General features: G+C 36.8%; 1 protein-coding gene across 1 annotated transcript in view; it reads left to right on the top strand.

Moving 5' to 3' along the window:
• Positions 1 to 54: 54 nt before the first annotated feature.
• The window catches only part of LOC119686274, a 26,639-nt gene continuing 2,393 nt past the window's right edge, over positions 55 to 24,300 (top strand). Inside the window, exons 1-2 of the mRNA XM_038100825.1 lie at positions 55 to 394; positions 489 to 5,220. Coding sequence (XP_037956753.1) covers positions 55 to 394; positions 489 to 5,220 — 5,072 coding nt within the window. The remainder of the gene's footprint in view (positions 395 to 488; positions 5,221 to 24,300) is intronic.

Raw genomic sequence — 24,300 nt, 5'->3', positions numbered from 1 at the left:
ACTTTTCGACTTCGTCAAATCCTTTGCTGTTCTCAAGTATCTACAACTGTTTCAATGGCAACGGCAGAGCCAACCACTACGGCAGAACTGTCAGAACTAAAACAACAGCGAGCCTCGACGAAAGCGAGTATTTCAAGAATCAAGGCGTTCGTCAAAGGAAAGAGTAATTCGCTCTCACAACCAGAACTGAAATGTCGACTAGGTATTTTAGAATCATATTTTAAACAAATCTTAGCTTTTCAGACGTTGATCGAGAAATTAGATGCAACTGACTCAGCTAGAGATGAATTAGAAGACCTATACGTTTCCACCAAAGTATTAATCATGTCTCAACTGCAGGAAGAGGCCCACAATGCATCAGTGCTAGACGTAACAGCAATGATGCCCACCTCAAGTAAAAAATTACCACTGTTAAAATTACCTACATTCAGTGGTAAGTACTCGGATTATAACAATTTTATTAATTCGTTTCTCCAAATCATACATAGATCGCGAAATATACCTCACAAATATTGAAAAATTTAATCACTTGCTGAACTGCCTTACTGGTCAAGCTCTAGAGACAGTACAGGCATTTCCTATTTCGAATGAAAACTATCCAAAGGCTCTGGATAGGCTTAAATCGCGCTATGACAATAATAGCCTAATCTTCGCCGAAAATATCGCGACACTATTTGATCTACCAGCAGTATCGGGTCAGTCAAGCCAACAACTCCGTAGTCTGGTAAACAATGCATCCGCTTTGTATGGTTCACTCTGTTCGCTAGGTACAGAGAAACAAATATGTGAGGCTCTACTTATCTCGTTAATCATGCAAAAAACGGACGCAATTACACGTAGGAAATGGAATGAATCGCGTAACTTTGACACATTACCCAGTTGGGAAGATTGCTCAAAATTGTTGGATAGACATTGCCAGTTTCTCGAATCACTTGACAGTGGAAACGGCAATCAGTCATCATCACAACGTAAACCTAATAGTCTTAACTCCAAGACTAACAGACGCTCAAAACAATACGCATTTGTTGCATCTACATCTAGCAATTCTTGCTCATTTTGTTCTAGCAATGAACACCTAATACAGAATTGTCATCGTTTTAAGGCACTGGAGGTGGTTCAAAGGTTTGAAAAGGTGAAGAGCCTAAAACTCTGCATAAACTGCTTATCGCCACGCCATCATGTGGTTAATTGTACATCAACGTTTAAATGTAAGGTTTGCGCAAAGCCACATCACACTCTCTTGCATCATTCGCAATTGCCAACGAATATTAAGAGCGCGGGATCATCACGACGCACAGAACACGCTGCTATGCCCAACGACAACGTTGCCAGCCATTCCCATCTTAATATGTCATCGGCCGAGCAAATAATTCTAGCCACTGCATTGGTTTTAGTGAAGGATTCATCGGGAAGTTATCAAGTGGGTAGAGCCTTACTTGATTCATGCTCTCAGGTCAACTTCATAACGGAGGAGTTTTCAAAGAAGCTTAGTTTAGCAAAACATAAACATCGGTTGCATGTTTCCAGTATTGGTAGTTCGTTGACCAACATAAAGTATCAGACGCTCACATCAATCAAATCTCGTCATTCAAATCTTGAACTTGCTTTAAACTTTGGTATTACGAATCACATCGCATATCAACCAAGTTCTGAAATCGATATATCGTCGTGGAAGGTTCCACCAAATACACCTCTCGCCGATGAGCAATTCTTTAAATCCAAGCGCGTTGATCTCTTGCTTGGAGCTGAAAGTTTCTTTGATATTTTGTCTGTCGGTCAAATCAAACTAGGTGAAAATTTTCCAGTACTTCAAAAAACACTATTAGGATGGATTGTATCTGGCAAGTACAAGGGTCAGCCATTTGCATCACCAGCAGCAAAATGCCTATTATCAGTTGAAGATACAGTCTCCGATCAATTAGAAATGATGTGGAAGATAGAGGAAGTGCAATCGGCTTCAAAGTCATGGTCACCAGCACATGTTGCGTGTGAGTCATTATATCGTGAAACGGTTCACCAAAATGCGATGGGAAGAATTGTCGTTCGGTTACCATTCAAAGATTCACCAGATTGTCTTGGTTTGACACACAATATCGCCTTGCGCCGTTTTTATTCTGTAGAACGGCGATTGTCATCTAATCGTGCACTGAAGCAAGACTATCAAGAATTCATGAAACAATATCGAGAGCTCGGACACATGACGCGTGTTGAGACTCCGAAAACCAACGAACCTCATTATTATATCCCTCATCATTGTGTTTTAAAACCGTCGAGCACTTCGACCAAGCTGAGGGTGGTTTTTGATGCGTCATGTCCAACAACTTCGCAACGTTCATTAAATGATATTCTACTGGTCGGCCCGACAATTCAGTCGGAGTTATATTTGTTGCTACTTCAATTTCGTTTGCACCGATATGCCTTGACGGCTGACATTGTTAAGATGTACCGACAGATACTGATAGATGAACCAGATCGAAAATTCCAATATATTTTTTGGCGAGATACGGAGTCCGATCCTGTTAGTACTTACGAGTTGAATACAGTCACTTATGGTACTGCATCAGCACCTTTCCTAGCAACCAGGAGTTTGCAGTATTTGGCGGACAAATTTGAAACACAATACCCAATAGGCGCTGCACTCATTAAATCATCGTTCTTTGTCGACGACTTCTTAGGTGGAGCAGATTCCATTGATCAACTCACCAATATCAGACATCAGTTAACGGCCATTCTACAGAAGGGTTGCTTCGATCTTGACAAATGGCATTCAAACCATCATGACTTCATCAGCGATACTACAACAAAGAGTTTGAATCTTGATACAGATACAGTCACCAGCGCTCTAGGCATCAAGTGGCACCAAATGCAAGATGTTTTCCTATTTTCGTTTAATGCACAACCAGGTCATATTGTAACAAAACGCACCATCTTATCCCTTGCGTCTTCATTATTCGACCCGCTTGGATTACTAGCACCGATCATACTCGTAGCCAAAATTATGATGCAAGAATTGTGGCTTTTGCGTGTGGATTGGGACGAGTCAGTCCCTCAAAATCTTCACTCAGCTTGGAAAACATTTATTCAAGATCTTACAACGCTTTCATCGGTTAAGGTGCCGAGGTACTGCCTATCCATAAACTATCAACAGGTTGATGTACACGGTTTCTGTGACGCTTCAATACGCGCATATGGTTGCTGTATATTTCTCCGATCACAAAACACATCAGGTAAGGTGACGGTCAGGCTATTCACTGCAAAATCCCGTGTGGCACCTATAAAGCGGAAGTCGCTACCTAAACTAGAACTCTGTGGTGCCTTACTTCTTGCCAAACTGTATCAGAAGGTCCAACCAATATTTGCGCAATTTAAGGGTGAAACGTTTTTTTGGACTGATTCACAGATTGTATTACATTGGTTGAAGCAGCACTCATCAACCCTGTCTGCATTCGTTGGCAATCGAGTAGCGGAAATTCAAGATATTACCGCAAATGGGCAATGGAGACACGTTCCTACCCAATCCAACCCGGCAGATGTTGTGTCGCGCGGCTGTAACATCCGCCAATTATCAGAGTCTTGTTGGTTTACGGGGCCGGAATTTTTGTTACTCGCTGATAAATACTGGCCGCATTTGAAATGTCACAACCTGGATATGGAAGAAGTCAATAAAGAGACGCGAAAGGTTGTATTCGTTAACACAAATGAAGACAACTACGTATTACAGGTATTGTCAAGATATAGTTCATACACTAAGATGCTACGAGTAATAGCGCAGGTACAGCGTTTTTATCATGTAACCAAGAATAAATTGAAGAACGGAGAATGTACCCTTCAACCTATTCAGCTACAAAAGGCATTGCACTGTATTATTTGGGTCATCCAACAGCAATTCTTCGAAATTGATATACAACGCCTACAACGAGGGAACCCAGCCGAAGGTACATTAAAGCATCTAAATCCCTTCCTGGACAATGTATTCGGTTATCAATTACTAAAGGTGGGAGGTCGCCTCGAGCTGAGTGACATCTCAGTAGGCCAACGTCACCCTATTTTGTTGCCGAAGGGCTGTTATTTTGTGGAACTTTATGTTCGGCATGTACACTTGTGCAACTATCATGCAGGCGCAAAGGCACTAATTGCCCTTACTCGACTAAACTTCTGGATAATTAATATTCGAGAAATTGCACGCCGAGTCGTGCACTCGTGTATTCACTGCGTGCGTTATAAACCCAAACTACTTAATCAAATGATGGGTAATCTCCCAATCGAACGCCTCACTCCAAGTCGTCCTTTCGCGCGTACTGCGGTAGATTTTTGCGGTCCGATATTAACGTATCTCCGAATTCGGGGACGGGTTCCATATAAGACCTATATAGCCGTGTTCGTTTGTTTGTCTACAAAGGCAGCTCATCTAGAAGCCGTGTCAGACTTATCTACGGAGGCATTTATTGCAGCACTGAAAAGGTTAATCGGTAGACGAGGGTTACCATCAGACATCTATTGCGATAACGCCACAAACTTCGTTGGGGCTAACAACAAACTAGCAGAGTTAAAAAGGATGTTTTTCGAGAAGTCTAATCAAGTGATGCTGCACACCTTTTGCAGCAACCAATTCATAAATTTCAATTTTATACCGCCCCGAGCACCTCACTTTGGAGGTCTATGGGAAGCGGCTGTAAAAAGTGCGAAAGGCCATCTGTATCGAACACTATCAAATACTCGATTCACCTTTGAGGAGCTTGGAACAGCACTGATTGAAATCGAAGCCATCTTAAATTCGCGACCAATCACACCTCATTCTTGTGACCCGAGCGATTACGAAGCGCTAACGCCGGCACATTTTCTTATCGGTGGGCCGCTCAAAACTTTATCTGAACCAAGTCCTCAGTATGAAGCTGCTTCATTAATTGATAAATGGTCTCGTATAACCGCAGTCAAACATCACTTCTGGCGCAGATGGTCTAGAGACTATCTGAATGAGCTGCAGATACGCACCAAATGGACAGAAGAACAATCTAACATCACCGAGGGGGCTCTGGTTCTAATCCATGAAGACAATATGCCTCCACTACGCTGGTTGATGGGCCGAATCGTGCATTGCATCAGGGGTCCAGATAATTTGGTTCGTGTTGTTGATGTGCAAACCCCAAAAGGAGTAATACGCCGTCCAATCCACAAACTCGCACTATTACCAATTGAAAATCCTTTCAAGGGGGGCGGGATGTTAGAGCGGTTAAAGTCAAATTGTTAATATTGTAGGATTCTGTAGAATTATTATTTGATGTGTTATATGATTTATATATTATAATTTATTATATTTTAATCTATTGTAAATCATATTGTATAATTAAATTATTATAATTAATATATTATATAATTCATATATATATATAATATTTTATATGGTTAATATATGGTTAATTAATTTATCTAACTAACCCTGTATAAGATGTAATCAAACCAACGGTTCTAAGTCTTGTTTTATTGCCTTTTGTTTTTTGCGCTCGAGATGAGCAAATTTTATTGTTATATTTTTTGGCTGCAAGTAAACTCCGTTGGTTTGATTCTGTCTCTTGTTTTTCGATCGCGAACGTGTCAACACACGGGTACACATAAAAAGGTGATTAAACAATCAATAACCGAAATTGTATAAATTCAATTGTATAAATTAAATGAAATCAAAACCCAATTATAAAAACGTTTATAATTTACATTGTGTTAAAGAAATTGAAATAAAGATCATAAAACCCAATTATAAAAACGCTTATAATTTACAATTACGATTCATCTTAATATGTATTACTTATTGTCATTCATACCTGACAGATTGTAATAAAATAAATGGATTAAAAAAAAAAAATAACACAATTTGTAAACAAAACACCGTTGCAGTTACAAAAACAAAACAACTGTATGCATCACACTTCTCGAGTATAAAAGGCGAAGCAAAATCACAATCGAGTTAGGCAGTACCACAGCGAGCTTACGATCAGATCGTATTAATAGTGCTGCGTAAGTGTAAGAAAGAAATATACATTTCTGTAATACATTGTCGGGTATGCTAGAAATTAACATTTCTACGCCAAATCTATTTCACGGGAAGAAATACACATTTCTTCAATACATTATCGGGTGCATTAGAAATTAAAATTTCTACGCCAAATCCATTTCACGGGAAGAAATATACATTTCTTCAATACATTGTCGGGTGCGTCAGAAATTAACATTTTTACGCCAAATCCATTTCACAGGGAAAAATTCACATTTCTTCAACAAAACTTTGAAAAAAACATTGATCAATTGATCAACTATACTGCGAAGAAATTCACATTTCTTCAGCTCAGGATAGTCAGCAAGGTAACGAGCTAGAAAACAGATCGCTCCAAACATACATGCTGAAGCATCAGGAATAGAAATTTACATTGCTATTCCCATGTCCTTTTATTAAGTAATAGAAAACACACGTCTATTGCTTATTTATTTAGATCAAGTGGTAAGGTGATAATTATATAGAGAGATTATCACCCATACCAAATCCACGACTAATGAAACAACATTTCGTTAGTGACCATTTCCAAGGTGGTGACAATTCCTATTTGCGATCACCAATAAATCGTTTCTGGACGAAAAAAGTTTCGTTACAGTAGGAAATGGTGGCGGGGTTGGTCTGGTTTTGTTTTATTGTTGTTCAGGCGTCATTGTACACAAGTAGTTTAGTCGACTGAATCTTTGTTTTTTGGGATGTATCTACAAAGCTATGATGATACGTTGCCCTTATCGCCGTTGAGTAAAGTTGTGGCCGGAAGTTTGTGTATTTCGATGCTCTCTGCCATTTCTGATTTCCAGCTATCCCTTACGTGTTTGATTATTTGGGCGTTTTCTCTGTTGATGTGGTGATTTTCTTTTATTATATTAGGTGTACCGGTATGAAGTGAGTGTAAAGATACAAATGTTCCGACAGGGAACATTTGTTGTGAACGAGCCTTTTTTTTGTTTGTTTGCTATGCCATGTGTGAAATATATTTAGTATACGTAAAGTCATTGAACAGACAACATCATATTTTTTCATCGTGTTAAAAATGTCGAATTTTGTACCAGAAAGTGATGATTTGCGGAAAGCATTAATTTTTGTTTTCATTTGAAGAAAAGTGGTGCAGAGTCGCATCGAATGCTTGTCGAGGCATATGGTGATCATGCTCTATCAGAAGTAACATGCAAAAGATGGTTTCAACGGTTCAGAAATAATGATTTTGATGTGAGAAATGAAGAACGTGTAAGACCGCCAAAAAAGTTTGAAGACGCCGAATTGCAAACGATATTGGATGGAGATGACACTTTGGGTCAAAAGCCAATGGCAGAAATGTTAAATGTTGCACAACAAACAATTTCTGACCGTTTAAAAGCTATGGGAAAGATCCAAAAGTGTGGAAAATGAGTGACAGATGAATTGAATGAAAGACAGATGGAAAACCGAAAAACACTTGTGAAATTTTGCTTCAAAGACACGAAAAAAAATCGGTTTTGCATCGGATTGTTACTGGCGATGAAAAATGGATTTATTTTAAGAATAAATCCGGGACAACCATCAACATCGACTGCAAAACCAGATCGATTCAGCAAGAAGACAATGCTGTGTATTTGGTGGGACCAGAAAGGTGTGGTGTACCACGAGCTCCTAAAACCTGGTAAAACCGTCAATGCTGGTCGCTATGAACAACAAATGATAAATTTTAACCATGCATTGCTCGAGAAACGATCAGAATGGGCCAGAAGACACGGCAAGGTAATTCTGCTCCATGACAATGCACCTGCATACAAAGCAAAACGTGTTCAGGATGCAATCAAAACACTTGGCTGGGAGCTGCTACCCCACCCGCCGTATTCACCAGACTTGGCTCCTTCCGACTACCATTTGTTTTTATCAATGGGACACGCATTGGCTAAGCACCACTTTGATTCCTACGAGGAGGTCGAAAATTGTGTGTCTGGTTGGTTTGCTTTAAAAGATGAACAATTTTTTTCGCGTGGTATAATAACGTTATTTAGAGTTACAGGTGGACAAGTATCTTTTCTAAGTGTAAAGGTTATGTGTGTACTTTTTTGTTCATTTACGCGAATGCGCCAATCGCTTAGCCAGTTTTGGACGTCCCTAAGATGAGCCTGTACTTCCTGGGAAGTGGTGAAAGAATTTTTATGAACGCTGAGAACAGCAGTATGGTCTGCAAACGTAGATGTTATTTTTTGACTAGTCGGCAAATCCGATGTAAATATGAGGTATAAAACCGGTCCAAGAACGCTGCCCTGCGGAACTCCAGCACTCACATCAATCTTATCTGTGGTTGTATCCTTGAGTTTTACCTTGTATTTACGTGTAGTTAGGTATGAAATCAATAGTTTATAAAAAGAAGCTGGTAGAATTTGCCTAATTTTAAAGATAAGACATTCGTGATATACTTTGTCAAAGGCCTGTGCAATGTCAAGAAATAGGGCAGAACAGTATTTTCCTTCTTCATAGGCCTTTCTAATTTCGTTTGCCACTCGGTGAACTTGCTTAATTGTGCTCTGTTTATGCCGAAAACCAAATTGGTGAGAAGGAATGATGTTATTTTCATTAATGGACGGGAGAAGCTTTGTTAACAATAATTTTTCAAATAGCTTTGAAAGGGTTGGCAGTAAGCTAATTGGTCTGTAAGAGGTTACTTGTGTTACGTCCTTGCCAGATTTTGCGATCATTGTGATTTTGCAAGCATCGCGTTGCATAAATAAGAAAACATTCTTACAGCAATATCCGGGAGCTGAGATATCATTTCATTGCTTATTAGGTCATGACCAGAAGCTTTTTTATTTGAAGCTGGTCAATAATTTTCTTGACATCATTAGGATTGACTTTTATTGAATTCGGAGCCCTTTCCGCATTTCTAATGCTGGCATTAATTTTGAAATGACCCGTATGTGAATTGGGTGTGAAAACCGTTTGCAGGTATTCAGCAAAAGCTAGAGCTTTTTCCTTATTACTCCTTGCCCATTTTCCGTTTCCCAGCCTTAGAGGTGGTTCAGTTTCCTTTAGGCCTTTTAATCGCTTAGTGGCTTTCCATAATGAGAGTTTATCTTTTCCGAATGGGAAGAGGTTTTCCGTAAATTTCAGTATATTTTCATGCAGTTCTTTATCTAAAGTTTCTTTTAATAGCTTAGCTGCTTGATTAAATATTTGCTTTGCGGATGGAGATCTAGTTCGTTGTCATTCTTTTCGTAGGCGGCGATTTTCTTTTAAACGTTTATCAATTAGAGCAGACGTCCTTTTTGAAGGCTTTGGTTGGGGTCATGCTTGATGGGTGTTGCATGCACTGCAGCGGCGGTTATAATAGTCATAAGATCATATAAGCCTAAGTCTATATCTTTTACACTTCTTAGCTTGGGTTTTAAGTTTATGTGACTGCTAATGTATTTTTGGAATTTAATCCAGTTAGTTTGTTTGGAGTTAAGCTTAAATAATTTCCCGTAGCAGAGTGCTTTATTTGAAACAGTTATCAGGACAGGTGAGTGATCAGAAGACAATTCGCAACAAGTTAGAGAATTTATAAGGTTTCGGAGTATGCCTCTGACAACACCAAAATCAATTAGCTCAGGAATTTTACATGAGTCTGGGGGCAATAGGTGGGTTGACCTGAAGAGGTAAAATCAAGGTTCAATTAGCGATTTGATAGCGCTAAGTAGAGCTTGCATTGAAATCATAAGTTGATTCATTTGTGAAACAGAGTTTGCTAATTGAGCAATCATCGTCTGTAGGGTAGGAGTTTCCGATTGAGTAATATTGCTTAGTATGTTAGAAGAGCTTTTCATTACGTTTGCGTAAGGTTATTCAATAGTGGTAGTTGTTACAATAGGAGCGGCTTGTCTGGGGAAACTGTTCGTTGGTATATATCAAATTACGTGGCGAGATCTTAGATCGATATAAAATTTAAAAGAAAACAAAAATTGTGTAGTAGATTAATTGTTTTGCAACACTATGTGCGCATGTGAAATTGAATTTAATGCTGTCTGTATCGGCTGGTCACACGTGTGAAAAAAATAAAACAACTCAGAGTTATCAAAGCGTGTTTTTGTAAATACAGAAAAATTTAGCAAATTTTTGATAAATATAATTATATAATTTTAAGTAAATTCGCGAGTTATGTATGCCCTCCTATACTAGTATTTAACACTTCGTTCAATAATATGTGTGACTGATACATAGATGGCGGTACTAATACTAAATAAATATTTTTTTCGAAAGTGGCAACCTTTTTAGGTTTACCGTCAAAATCATATGTTAATCCGACCATTTGTTTACAAGTTACAATGCTTTAAGTGACGCTACTTTTGAGTTTTCAAAAAAAAAATGAATTCAAAGCAATTCCGTGAGCTTATTTATCATTGTTTTTTAATGAAAAAAAATACTGTTCAATGCCAGGAATGGCTTGAAAAACATTATTCGGACTCTGCTTCATCAAAAAGAAGCATTTGTTATTGGCATGCCGAATTTAAACGTGGTCGTACAGACACCGATGACATTCCATCTACTGGACGGCCAAATGACGCTGTTATTCCGGAAAACGTTGAAAAAACACTGAAAATCATTATGTCCGACCGTAAAGTGAAAGTGAGGGAGATTGCTGACATTCTACAGATGTCAGCAGGTAGTGTACACACCATAATTCACGAACATTTGGGTATGAAAAAGGTGTTTTCCAAATGGGTGCCGCGTTTGCTCACACCGGAGCAAAAACAACAACGAATCGATGATTCAAAGAGCTGTTTGGACATGTTTACGCGCAATAAGTCGGAGTTTTTGCGTCGGTACATCACGATGGATGAAACATGGATCCACCATTACACTCCAGAGTCAAATCGGCAGTCTGCTGAGTGGCATGCAGCCGGTGAAGGCCGCCCAAAGCAACCAAAGACGCAGCAGTTGGCTGGCAAGGTTATGGCGTCTGTATTTTGGGATGCGCATGGAATAATATTCATCGACTATCTCCAGAAGGGGAAGACCATCAACAGCGACTACTATATAGCGTTATTGGAGCGTTTGAAAGTTGAAATCGCAAAGAAACGGCCACATATGGCGAAGAAAACAGTTTTGTTCCACCAAGACAATGCACCGTGTCACAAGTCGATGAAAACGATGGCAAAATTGAACGAATTGAGCTACGAATTGCTACCGCACCCACCGTATTCTCCAGATCTGGCCCCCAGCGACTACTGGCTCTTCGCAGACCTCAAAAAGATGCTCCGTGGTAAGAGATTTGGCTCAAATAATGAAGTAATCGCCGAAACTAACGTCTTTTTTGAAGGCAAAGAAAAATCGTTTTACAAAGGCGGTATCGAAAGATTGCAAAAGCGTTGGAATGATTGTATCTCCCTAAAAGGGGGCTATGTTGATGAATAAAAACAATTTTGGCAAAAAAATGTGTTTTAATTAAATAGTTAGTCACACACATTATTGAACGAAATGTTATTATAGTATGTTTTATATATATTGTATATTGTATTTTTGTATCATTGCATTTTTCATTTTTATTAAAAGTATATTTTTAATATTTCTTTTTTTACCAAATAGATAATTCCATTCTGTATAAATAACTTTTGATTATTGAATATGTAAGCATTTCCGGTATGTGGAAATAAGGTCAATAATCAGCAATATAAACGAAATAATTGATTATTGTAAAGACATTGTTAATAAAATAAATTCATATAAATATTTTCTGCTGACTACTGATTATGTTAGTATTTCTGTTATATGGAAATACAATCAATATTCAGCAATATAAATAAAATCATGAACTATTGTAAAAGTAGAATTTTAGAAAATAAATTATTAATATTTTGCACCTTGAATCATTCAGATGTTTTATTTTTTTGAAAAATCTCGTTGAAGTAAATTAATATCAACTTAAAATGTTTTACGTCGCGCTTGCAAATTTGTCCGCACTTCGCTTGTTTTCTCAAACGAATAAGGCTTTAATATTAAGAAAGTACGCACATCGCACAAAAACACGACCGTACATGAAGTTACTGAGCTCTACTCTAATAAGGGTCTTTTTGTTTGTCCGATGTATATATTGTTGCAGAGCCACATTTGATTTTGTATACTCCGCATTTTTCAAAGGAGTCAACTGGATCTTTTGCGGATCGCATAATTCGCAAGAACGTCAATAACTTAAGTTGCACTCGATATTATTGCAACTTTTAATTATTTATTTTCAAATTCGCTTTCAGCTTGACACAATTAACAAAAAACCAAAAATCAGCATTTCTTACCGTCAAGCTGATGAGCTGACCTTGGTTACTACTATTGCGCAAGCCGCAAACGACGTTGCCTACTTTTAGGCATGCCTTATGATGGAATTTAAACCAAGAACGTTCTTTATAGTCTGAGCCTTTCGACTCACAACAGCGTAGTTAATACGTTCCATGCTCTAAATCTCAAGTCCAAATTTCGTCGCCATAGCCCGTCAATACGCAGCGTTAAAATTTTTCCGAAGCAAAGTTGCTGACCTTGCGATCAACCCCCAACTACTTATTTGCTTACCTGGAGATAAGATTGCTGTTTAGTATTTAGAGAATTTCAGTTCAATTATATATTTTCAGGTTATACCAGGAAGCGCCGCGGATAGGTGATGTTCACAGTTGAGAAGGCTAGGCTATATATTCGCATCATTCCTTCATTGGTGCACACCCTCCATTCATTTAATCTTGCAGTATTATATTTACATCTGACACCAGGTTATTGTGGTGCGCCAGTCGCTTAGCCAGTTTTGGACGTCCCTAAGATGAGCCTGTACTTCCTGGGAAGCGGTGAAAGAATTTTTATGAACGCTGAGAACAGCAGTATGGTCTGCAAACGTAGATGTTATTTTTTGACTAGTCGGCAAATCCGATGTAAATATGAGGTATAAAACCGGTCCAAGAACGCTGCCCTGCGGAACTCCAGCACTCACATCAATCTTATCTGTGGTTGTATCCTTGAGTTTTACCTTGTATTTACGTGTAGTTAGGTATGAAATCAATAGTTTATAAAAAGAAGCTGGTAGAATTTGCCTAATTTTAAAGATAAGACATTCGTGATATACTTTGTCAAAGGCCTGTGCAATGTCAAGAAATAGGGCAGAACAGTATTTTCCTTCTTCATAGGCCTTTCTAATTTCGTTTGCCACTCGGTGAACTTGCTTAATTGTGCTCTGTTTATGCCGAAAACCAAATTGGTGAGAAGGAATGATGTTATTTTCATTAATGGACGGGAGAAGCTTTGTTAACAATAATTTTTCAAATAGCTTTGAAAGGGTTGGCAGTAAGCTAATTGGTCTGTAAGAGGTTACTTGTGTTACGTCCTTGCCAGATTTTGCGATCATTGTGATTTTGCAAGCATCGCGTTGCATAAATAAGAAAACATTCTTACAGCAATATCCGGGAGCTGAGATATCATTTCATTGCTTATTAGGTCATGACCAGAAGCTTTTTTATTTGAAGCTGGTCAATAATTTTCTTGACATCATTAGGATTGACTTTTATTGAATTCGGAGCCCTTTCCGCATTTCTAATGCTGGCATTAATTTTGAAATGACCCGTACGTGAATTGGGTGTGAAAACCGTTTGCAGGTATTCAGCAAAAGCTAGAGCTTTTTCCTTATTACTCCTTGCCCATTTTCCGTTTCCCAGCCTTAGAGGTGGTTCAGTTTCCTTTAGGCCTTTTAATCGCTTAGTGGCTTTCCATAATGAGAGTTTATCTTTTCCGAATGGGAAGAGGTTTTCCGTAAATTTCAGTATATTTTCATGCAGTTCTTTATCTAAAGTTTCTTTTAATAGCTTAGCTGCTTGATTAAATATTTGCTTTGCGGATGGAGATCTAGTTCGTTGTCATTCTTTTCGTAGGCGGCGATTTTCTTTTAAACGTTTATCAATTAGAGCAGACGTCCTTTTTGAAGGCTTTGGTTGGGGTCATGCTTGATGGGTGTTGCATGCACTGCAGCGGCGGTTATAATAGTCATAAGATCATATAAGCCTAAGTCTATATCTTTTACACTTCTTAGCTTGGGTTTTAAGTTTATGTGACTGCTAATGTATTTTTGGAATTTAATCCAGTTAGTTTGTTTGGAGTTAAGCTTAAATAATTTCCCGTAGCAGAGTGCTTTATTTGAAACAGTTATCAGGACAGGTGAGTGATCAGAAGACAATTCGCAACAAGTTAGAGAATTTATAAGGTTTCGGAGTATGCCTCTGACAACACCAAAATCAATTAGCTCAGGAATTTTACATGAGTCTGGGGGCAATAGGTGGGTTGACCTGAAGAGGTAAAATCAAGGTTCAATTAGCGATTTGATAGCGCTAAGTAGAGCTTGCATTGAAATCATAAGTTGATTCATTTGTGAAACAGAGTTTGCTAATTGAGCAATCATCGTCTGTAGGGTAGGAGTTTCCGATTGAGTAATATTGCTTAGTATGTTAGAAGAGCTTTTCATTACGTTTGCGTAAGGTTATTCAATAGTGGTAGTTGTTACAATAGGAGCGGCTTGTCTGGGGAAACTGTTCGTTGGTATATATCAAATTACGTGGCGAGATCTTAGATCGATATAAAATTTAAAAGAAAACAAAAATTGTGTAGTAGATTAATTGTTTTGCAACACTATGTGCGCATGTGAAATTGAATTTAATGCTGTCTGTATCGGCTGGTCACACGTGTGAAAAAAATAAAACAACTCAGAGTTATCAAAGCGTGTTTTTGTAAATACAGAAAAATTTAGCAAATTTTTGATAAATATAATTATATAATTTTAAGTAAATTCGCGAGTTATGTATGCCCTCCTATACTAGTATTTAACACTTCGTTCAATAATATGTGTGACTGATACATAGATGGCGGTACTAATACTAAATAAATATTTTTTTCGAAAGTGGCAACCTTTTTAGGTTTACCGTCAAAATCATATGTTAATCCGACCATTTGTTTACAAGTTACAATGCTTTAAGTGACGCTACTTTTGAGTTTTCAAAAAAAAAATGAATTCAAAGCAATTCCGTGAGCTTATTTATCATTGTTTTTTAATGAAAAAAAATACTGTTCAATGCCAGGAATGGCTTGAAAAACATTATTCGGACTCTGCTTCATCAAAAAGAAGCATTTGTTATTGGCATGCCGAATTTAAACGTGGTCGTACAGACACCGATGACATTCCATCTACTGGACGGCCAAATGACGCTGTTATTCCGGAAAACGTTGAAAAAACACTGAAAATCATTATGTCCGACCGTAAAGTGAAAGTGAGGGAGATTGCTGACATTCTACAGATGTCAGCAGGTAGTGTACACACCATAATTCACGAACATTTGGGTATGAAAAAGGTGTTTTCCAAATGGGTGCCGCGTTTGCTCACACCGGAGCAAAAACAACAACGAATCGATGATTCAAAGAGCTGTTTGGACATGTTTACGCGCAATAAGTCGGAGTTTTTGCGTCGGTACATCACGATGGATGAAACATGGATCCACCATTACACTCCAGAGTCAAATCGGCAGTCTGCTGAGTGGCATGCAGCCGGTGAAGGCCGCCCAAAGCAACCAAAGACGCAGCAGTTGGCTGGCAAGGTTATGGCGTCTGTATTTTGGGATGCGCATGGAATAATATTCATCGACTATCTCCAGAAGGGGAAGACCATCAACAGCGACTACTATATAGCGTTATTGGAGCGTTTGAAAGTTGAAATCGCAAAGAAACGGCCACATATGGCGAAGAAAACAGTTTTGTTCCACCAAGACAATGCACCGTGTCACAAGTCGATGAAAACGATGGCAAAATTGAACGAATTGAGCTACGAATTGCTACCGCACCCACCGTATTCTCCAGATCTGGCCCCCAGCGACTACTGGCTCTTCGCAGACCTCAAAAAGATGCTCCTTGGTAAGAGATTTGGCTCAAATAATGAAGTAATCGCCGAAACTAACGTCTATTTTGAAGGCAAAGAAAAATCGTTTTACAAAGGCGGTATCGAAAGATTGCAAAAGCGTTGGAATGATTGTATCTCCCTAAAAGGGGGCTATGTTGATGAATAAAAACAATTTTGGCAAAAAAATGTGTTTTAATTAAATAGTTAGTCACACACATTATTGAACGAAATGTTATTATAGTATGTTTTATATATATTGTATATTGTATTTTTGTATCATTGCATTTTTCATTTTTATTAAAAGTATATTTTTAATATTTCTTTTTTTACCAAATAGATAATTCCATTCTGTATAAATAACTTTTGATTATTGAATATGTAAGCATTTCCGGTATGTGGAAATAAGGTCAATAATCAGCAATATAAACGAAATAATTGATTATTGTAAAGACATTGTTAATAAAATAAATTCATATAAATATTTTCTGCTGACTACTGATTATGTTAGTATTTCTGTTATATGGAAATACAATCAATATTCAGCAATATAAATAAAATCATGAACTATTGTAAAAGTAGAATTTTAGAAAATAAATTATTAATATTTTGCACCTTGAATCATTCAGATGTTTTATTTTTTTGAAAAATCTCGTTGAAGTAAATTAATATCAACTTAAAATGTTTTACGTCGCGCTTGCAAATTTGTCCGCACTTCGCTTGTTTTCTCAAACGAATAAGGCTTTAATATTAAGAAAGTACGCACATCGCACAAAAACACGACCGTACATGAAGTTACTGAGCTCTACTCTAATAAGGGTCTTTTTGTTTGTCCGATGTATATATTGTTGCAGGAGCCACATTTGATTTTGTATACTCCGCATTTTTCAAAGGAGTCAACTGGATCTTTTGCGGATCGCATAATTCGCAAGAACGTCAATAACCGTCAAGCTGATGAGCTGACCTTGGTTACTACTATTGCGCAAGCCGCAAACGACGTTGCCTACTTTTAGGCATGCCTTATGATGGAATATAAACCAAGAACGTTCTTTATAGTCAGAGCCTTTCGACTCACAACAGCGTAGTTAATACGTTCCATGCTCTAAATCTCAAGTCCAAATTTCGTCGACATAGCCCGTCAATACGCAGCGTTAAAATTTTTCCGAAGCAAAGTTGCTGACCTTGCGATCAACCCCCAACTACTTATTTGCTTACCTGGAGATAAGATTGCTGTTTAGAATTTAGAGAATTTCAGTGCAATTATATATTTTCAGGTTATACCAGGAAGCGCCGCGGATAGGTGATGTTCACAGTTGAGAAGGCTAGGCTATATATTCGCATCATTCCTTCATTGGTGCACACCCTCCATTCATTTAATCTTGCAGTATTATATTTACATCTGACACCAGGTTATTGTGGTGCGCCAGTCGCTTAGCCAGTTTTGGACGTCCCTAAGATGAGCCTGTACTTCCTGGGAAGCGGTGAAAGAATTTTTATGAACGCTGAGAACAGCAGTATGGTCTGCAAACGTAGATGTTATTTTTTGACTAGTCGGCAAATCCGATGTAAATATGAGGTATAAAACCGGTCCAAGAACGCTGCCCTGCGGAACTCCAGCACTCACATCAATCTTATCTGTGGTTGTATCCTTGAGTTTTACCTTGTATTTACGTGTAGTTAGGTATGAAATCAATAGTTTATAAAAAGAAGCTGGTAGAATTTGCCTAATTTTAAAGATAAGACATTCGTGATATACTTTGTCAAAGGCCTGTGCAATGTCAAGAAATAGGGCAGAACAGTATTTTCCTTCTTCATAGGCCTTTCTAATTTCGTTTGCCACTCGGTGAACTTGCTTAATTGTGCTCTGTTTATGCCGAAAACCAAATTGGTGAGAAGGAATGATGTTATTTTCATTAATGGACGGGAGAAGCTTTGTTAACAATAATTTTTCAAATAGCTTTGAAAGGGTTGGCAGTAAGCTAATTGGTCTGTAAGAGGTTACTTGTGTTACGTCCTTGCCAGATTTTGCGATCATTGTGATTTTGCAAGCATCGCGTTGCATAAATAAGAAAACATTCTTACAGCAATATCCGGGAGCTGAGATATCATTTCATTGCTTATTAGGTCATGACCAGAAGCTTTTTTATTTGAAGCTGGTCAATAATTTTCTTGACATCATTAGGATTGACTTTTATTGAATTCGGAGCCCTTTCCGCATTTCTAATGCTGGCATTAATTTTGAAATGACCCGTACGTGAATTGGGTGTGAAAACCGTTTGCAGGTATTCAGCAAAAGCTAGAGCTTTTTCCTTATTACTCCTTGCCCATTTTCCGTTTCCCAGCCTTAGAGGTGGTTCAGTTTCCTTTAGGCCTTTTAATCGCTTAGTGGCTTTCCATAATGAGAGTTTATCTTTTCCGAATGGGAAGAGGTTTTCCGTAAATTTCAGTATATTTTCATGCAGTTCTTTATCTAAAGTTTCTTTTAATAGCTTAGCTGCTTGATTAAATATTTGCTTTGCGGATGGAGATCTAGTTCGTTGTCATTCTTTTCGTAGGCGGCGATTTTCTTTTAAACGTTTATCAATTAGAGCAGACGTCCTTTTTGAAGGCTTTGGTTGGGGTCATGCTTGATGGGTGTTGCATGCACTGCAGCGGCGGTTATAATAGTCATAAGATCATATAAGCCTAAGTCTATATCTTTTACACTTCTTAGCTTGGGTTTTAAGTTTATGTGACTGCTAATGTATTTTCGGAATTTAATCCAGTTAGTTTGTTTGGAGTTAAGCTTAAATAATTTCCCGTAGCAGAGTGCTGTATTTGAAACAGTTATCAGGACAGGTGAGTGATCAGAAGACAATTCGCAACAAGTTAGAGAATTTATAAGGTTTCGGAGTATGCCTCTGACAACACCAAAATCAATTAGCTCAGGAATTTTACATGAGTCTGGGGGCAATAGGTGGGTTGACCTGAAGAGGTAAAATCAAGGTTCAATTAGCGATTTGATAGCGCTAAGTAGAGCTTGCATTGAAATCATAAGTTGATTCATTTGTGAAACAGAGTTTGCTAATTGAGCAATCATCGTCTGTAGGGTAGGAGTTTCCGATTGAGTAATATTGCTTGGTATATTAGAAGAGCTTTTCATTACGTTTGCGTAAGGTTATTCAATAGTGGTAGTTGTTACAATAGGAGCGGCTTGTCTGGGGAAACTGTTCGTTGGTATATATCAAATTACGTGGCGAGATCTTAGATCGATATAAAATTTAAAAGAAAACAAAAATTGTGTAGTAGATTAATTGTTTTGCAACACTATGTGCGCATGTGAAATTGAATTTAATGCTGTCTGTATCGGCTGGTCACACGTGTGAAAAAAATAAAACAACTCAGAGTTATCAAAGCGTGTTTTTGTAAATACAGAAAAATTTAGCAAATTTTTGATAAATATAATTATATAATTTTAAGTAAATTCGCGAGTTATGTATGCCCTCCTATACTAGTATTTAACACTTCGTTCAATAATATGTGTGACTGATACATAGATGGCGGTACTAATACTAAATAAATATTTTTTTCGAAAGTGGCAACCTTTTTAGGTTTACCGTCAAAATCATATGTTAATCCGACCATTTGTTTACAAGTTACAATGCTTTAAGTGACGCTACTTTTGAGTTTTCAAAAAAAAAATGAATTCAAAGCAATTCCGTGAGCTTATTTATCATTGTTTTTTAATGAAAAAAAATACTGTTCAATGCCAGGAATGGCTTGAAAAACATTATTCGGACTCTGCTTCATCAAAAAGAAGCATTTGTTATTGGCATGCCGAATTTAAACGTGGTCGTACAGACACCGATGACATTCCATCTACTGGACGGCCAAATGACGCTGTTATTCCGGAAAACGTTGAAAAAACACTGAAAATCATTATGTCCGACCGTAAAGTGAAAGTGAGGGAGATTGCTGACATTCTACAGATGTCAGCAGGTAGTGTACACACCATAATTCACGAACATTTGGGTATGAAAAAGGTGTTTTCCAAATGGGTGCCGCGTTTGCTCACACCGGAGCAAAAACAACAACGAATCGATGATTCAAAGAGCTGTTTGGACATGTTTACGCGCAATAAGTCGGAGTTTTTGCGTCGGTACATCACGATGGATGAAACATGGATCCACCATTACACTCCAGAGTCAAATCGGCAGTCTGCTGAGTGGCATGCAGCCGGTGAAGGCCGCCCAAAGCAACCAAAGACGCAGCAGTTGGCTGGCAAGGTTATGGCGTCTGTATTTTGGGATGCGCATGGAATAATATTCATCGACTATCTCCAGAAGGGGAAGACCATCAACAGCGACTACTATATAGCGTTATTGGAGCGTTTGAAAGTTGAAATCGCAAAGAAACGGCCTCATATGGCGAAGATAACAGTTTTGTTCCACCAAGACAATGCACCGTGTCACAAGTCGATGAAAACGATGGCAAAATTGAACGAATTGAGCTACGAATTGCTACCGCACCCACCGTATTCTCCAGATCTGGCCCCCAGCGACTACTGGCTCTTCGCAGACCTCAAAAAGATGCTCCTTGGTAAGAGATTTGGCTCAAATAATGAAGTAATCGCCGAAACTAACGTCTATTTTGAAGGCAAAGAAAAATCGTTTTACAAAGGCGGTATCGAAAGATTGCAAAAGCGTTGGAATGATTGTATCTCCCTAAAAGGGGGCTATGTTGATGAATAAAAACAATTTTGGCAAAAAAATGTGTTTTAATTAAATAGTTAGTCACACACATTATTGAACGAAATGTTATTATAGTATGTTTTATATATATTGTATATTGTATTTTTGTATCATTGCATTTTTCATTTTTATTAAAAGTATATTTTTAATATTTCTTTTTTTACCAAATAGATAATTCCATTCTGTATAAATAACTTTTGATTATTGAATATGTAAGCATTTCCGGTATGTGGAAATAAGGTCAATAATCAGCAATATAAACGAAATAATTGATTATTGTAAAGACATTGTTAATAAAATAAATTCATATAAATATTTTCTGCTGACTACTGATTATGTTAGTATTTCTGTTATATGGAAATACAATCAATATTCAGCAATATAAATAAAATCATGAACTATTGTAAAAGTAGAATTTTAGAAAATAAATTATTAATATTTTGCACCTTGAATCATTCAGATGTTTTATTTTTTTGAAAAATCTCGTTGAAGTAAATTAATATCAACTTAAAATGTTTTACGTCGCGCTTGCAAATTTGTCCGCACTTCGCTTGTTTTCTCAAACGAATAAGGCTTTAATATTAAGAAAGTACGCACATCGCACAAAAACACGACCGTACATGAAGTTACTGAGCTCTACTCTAATAAGGGTCTTTTTGTTTGTCCGATGTATATATTGTTGCAGAGCCACATTTGATTTTGTATACTCCGCATTTTTCAAAGGAGTCAACTGGATCTTTTGCGGATCGCATAATTCGCAAGAACGTCAATAACTTAAGTTGCACTCGATATTATTGCAACTTTTAATTATTTATTTTCAAATTCGCTTTCAGCTTGACACAATTAACAAAAAACCAAAAATCAGCATTTCTTACCGTCAAGCTGATGAGCTGACCTTGGTTACTACTATTGCGCAAGCCGCAAACGACGTTGCCTACTTTTAGGCATGCCTTATGATGGAATATAAACCAAGAACGTTCTTTATAGTCTGAGCCTTTCGACTCACAACAGCGTAGTTAATACGTTCCATGCTCTAAATCTCAAGTCCAAATTTCGTCGCCATAGCCCGTCAATACGCAGCGTTAAAATTTTTCCGAAGCAAAGTTGCTGACCTTGCGATCAACCCCCAACTACTTATTTGCTTACCTGGAGATAAGATTGCTGTTTAGTATTTAGAGAATTTCAGTTCAATTATATATTTTCAGGTTATACCAGGAAGCGCCGCGGATAGGTGATGTTCACAGTTGAGAAGGCTAGGCTATATATTCGCATCATTCCTTCATTGGTGCACACCCTCCATTCATTTAATCTTGCAGTATTATATTTACATCTGACACCAGGTTATTGTTCTTCTTTATGCTTTGTACTTAATGCTTTATAATTATTTATAATAACCAACTAATAAATGTTCGCATTCAATATAGACCCATAATGTTAGAAGCGAGAACTGAAAACATCTTAACCATAGATATTCATTTAATCAAGGATACATTGATAATTTCAAAAGAGACAAAGGTAACTTCATTGCTATTAGAATAGCTCCAGCTTAAGGAAATTAATATGTATTTTTTATATTCATCTTTGTTTTGATAAATAAATAAAAAAATATTAAACACTGGCAGCCAAACACGTTTATAAAAAAATCAAAACGAAGATAACGACGAGAGAAATGACATTTTGTGTGTTTACATTTTCTTTTTGCCAAAGCTGAGAGTGCAGCTTAAAATCGCAAGGTGAGAAAAGAGAAAGAAGTCTGGAGGTAAAACAACCGAACATCTGGTGAGGAGAAAGATTGAATTGATGAACGAAAAAAAAACGGCTAACTGGAGAGTGTACTGCTAGCAGTGATAAAAAAAAGGAAATAAAAGCGGGAGTCGAAAGAAAACAGTTTTATGCTGCTGGGGAGTCTCGTGGTTTTTTTTAAGGTGTATGGTTGATCCTCGCGACGGACTCGGAGTAAAAAAATGAAAAGTGAACGACAAACGTGATAAAAGAAAACATTTAAGTAGTGAAAATTTACGTGTGAAACTATAACTTAAAATAGAGTTTAAATGAACTAAAATAAATTCGATAAAATTTGAATAATTAAAACTTAACAGAAAGAAATTTTCTAAAAGATTATTAAAAGAAAACATTTAAATAAATTAATTAAATCAAGTGATTAGTTGGTGACTGCAAACCATGTATGTTCAGAATAATATTTGCTCAACTCCGAAGAAGAAGACTCTGAATTAAAGGGAAAAACCCAACTAAAGGACGTTAGCCAGTGATATCTAAACAGTTGATTGGTTAGCTTCAAATATTGTTAACGGTCAGCAACAGTTGTATGCAGCAGCAGCAAAGAATTCCACAGCATGTTTTATATTATGTATATATTATATCAATGTCATTTTTTTTTATATAATTAATTGAATTTTGTATATATAAATACCTATACATAATTCATATTATATATATACTATATAATGTTATATACTATATAAATCATATTACATGAATTATATTAATTATTTTATTACTTATTATTGTATTAGTTTTCTTTGAAATATATCTAGTTTGTAATAATTAAGCATATAATATACAACCTGTGTTATTTATTTTGTTAGTTATTTATTTTATTAGTTTTCCCCTCTATTTCCTCATCATGAATTGGTTATTCTTAGTTTAAATAGTTATATTATATTTTTTGTACTGAACCCTGCGGATATATTCCTCTGATATATACATATATACCTTCTATTGAATCCTATATGATAGTGAACATATTTATATCCTTTCCACTGCAACATATATAAGCGTGAACACTTTTATATCTTTTTAATAAACTTTATATAGGCGTGGACATGCCTATACATCAACATTAATAACCCTTTGATATACAGCAAGCATCGAAGAACGAAAAAATAACCAAGGAAAAGAATACGCTGGCTATTACCGAATATAATAGATTACAACGCATTTACAATATAAATATAAAGTGGCTAAACATTGATAGATTTATACAAATACCTTAATAAATAAAGATTAAAAATAAAATTTGACACTGTCTTCAATCGGAGAGTTTATCCATTGTGTAAAAATATTATAGAGTCACAATGACTCAATTATTAAATTTTCAGCAACAGGCACGGGAGGGCGGAGTGAAGATATTTCTTCTTTCTGCACTGCAGCTAGATCGGTCGCGCTTATGCTTGTTCTTTCTCAAAATTTTACTATTAATGAATGAAGGACAAAAATGAAAACAAAAAACAGATTTGCTTGTTTGCGAAGAAAAGAGTCAAATTAGTTTTTGGTGTAATTATTTGTTTTTGCAATTAGTGCCTAGCACCAGCAAGCAGCACGTAAAAATTGCATGCATTTAATATCACTTCATAATGCAAATAAGACAAACATCCCTACTTGTTTGGAAGTTTACTGATCTACATATTTATATGTATGTGTATAAATGTATATTTATAAACATATGTACTTTTATTTGGAAGAATATGAATATTTTTTCATCTTATTTTAGGAACATTTGAACCAAATGAAACCAATTTCAATTTTTTGTTTTAATCAGGAATAATAACAGTTATATGGATGTTATATTAGTACAGTCGACGCTCGCAAATTAGAACCACTTTGTTTTTAAGGTAATTCTAATTTCTGAAAAA

The sequence above is a fragment of the Teleopsis dalmanni genome, chromosome 1 (assembly GCF_002237135.1).
Source record: "Teleopsis dalmanni isolate 2A chromosome 1, ASM223713v2, whole genome shotgun sequence".
Taxonomy (NCBI): domain Eukaryota; kingdom Metazoa; phylum Arthropoda; class Insecta; order Diptera; family Diopsidae; genus Teleopsis; species Teleopsis dalmanni.
Note: the sequence above shows the minus strand (reverse complement) of the source record. Positions and strands in the feature narration are given on the sequence as shown.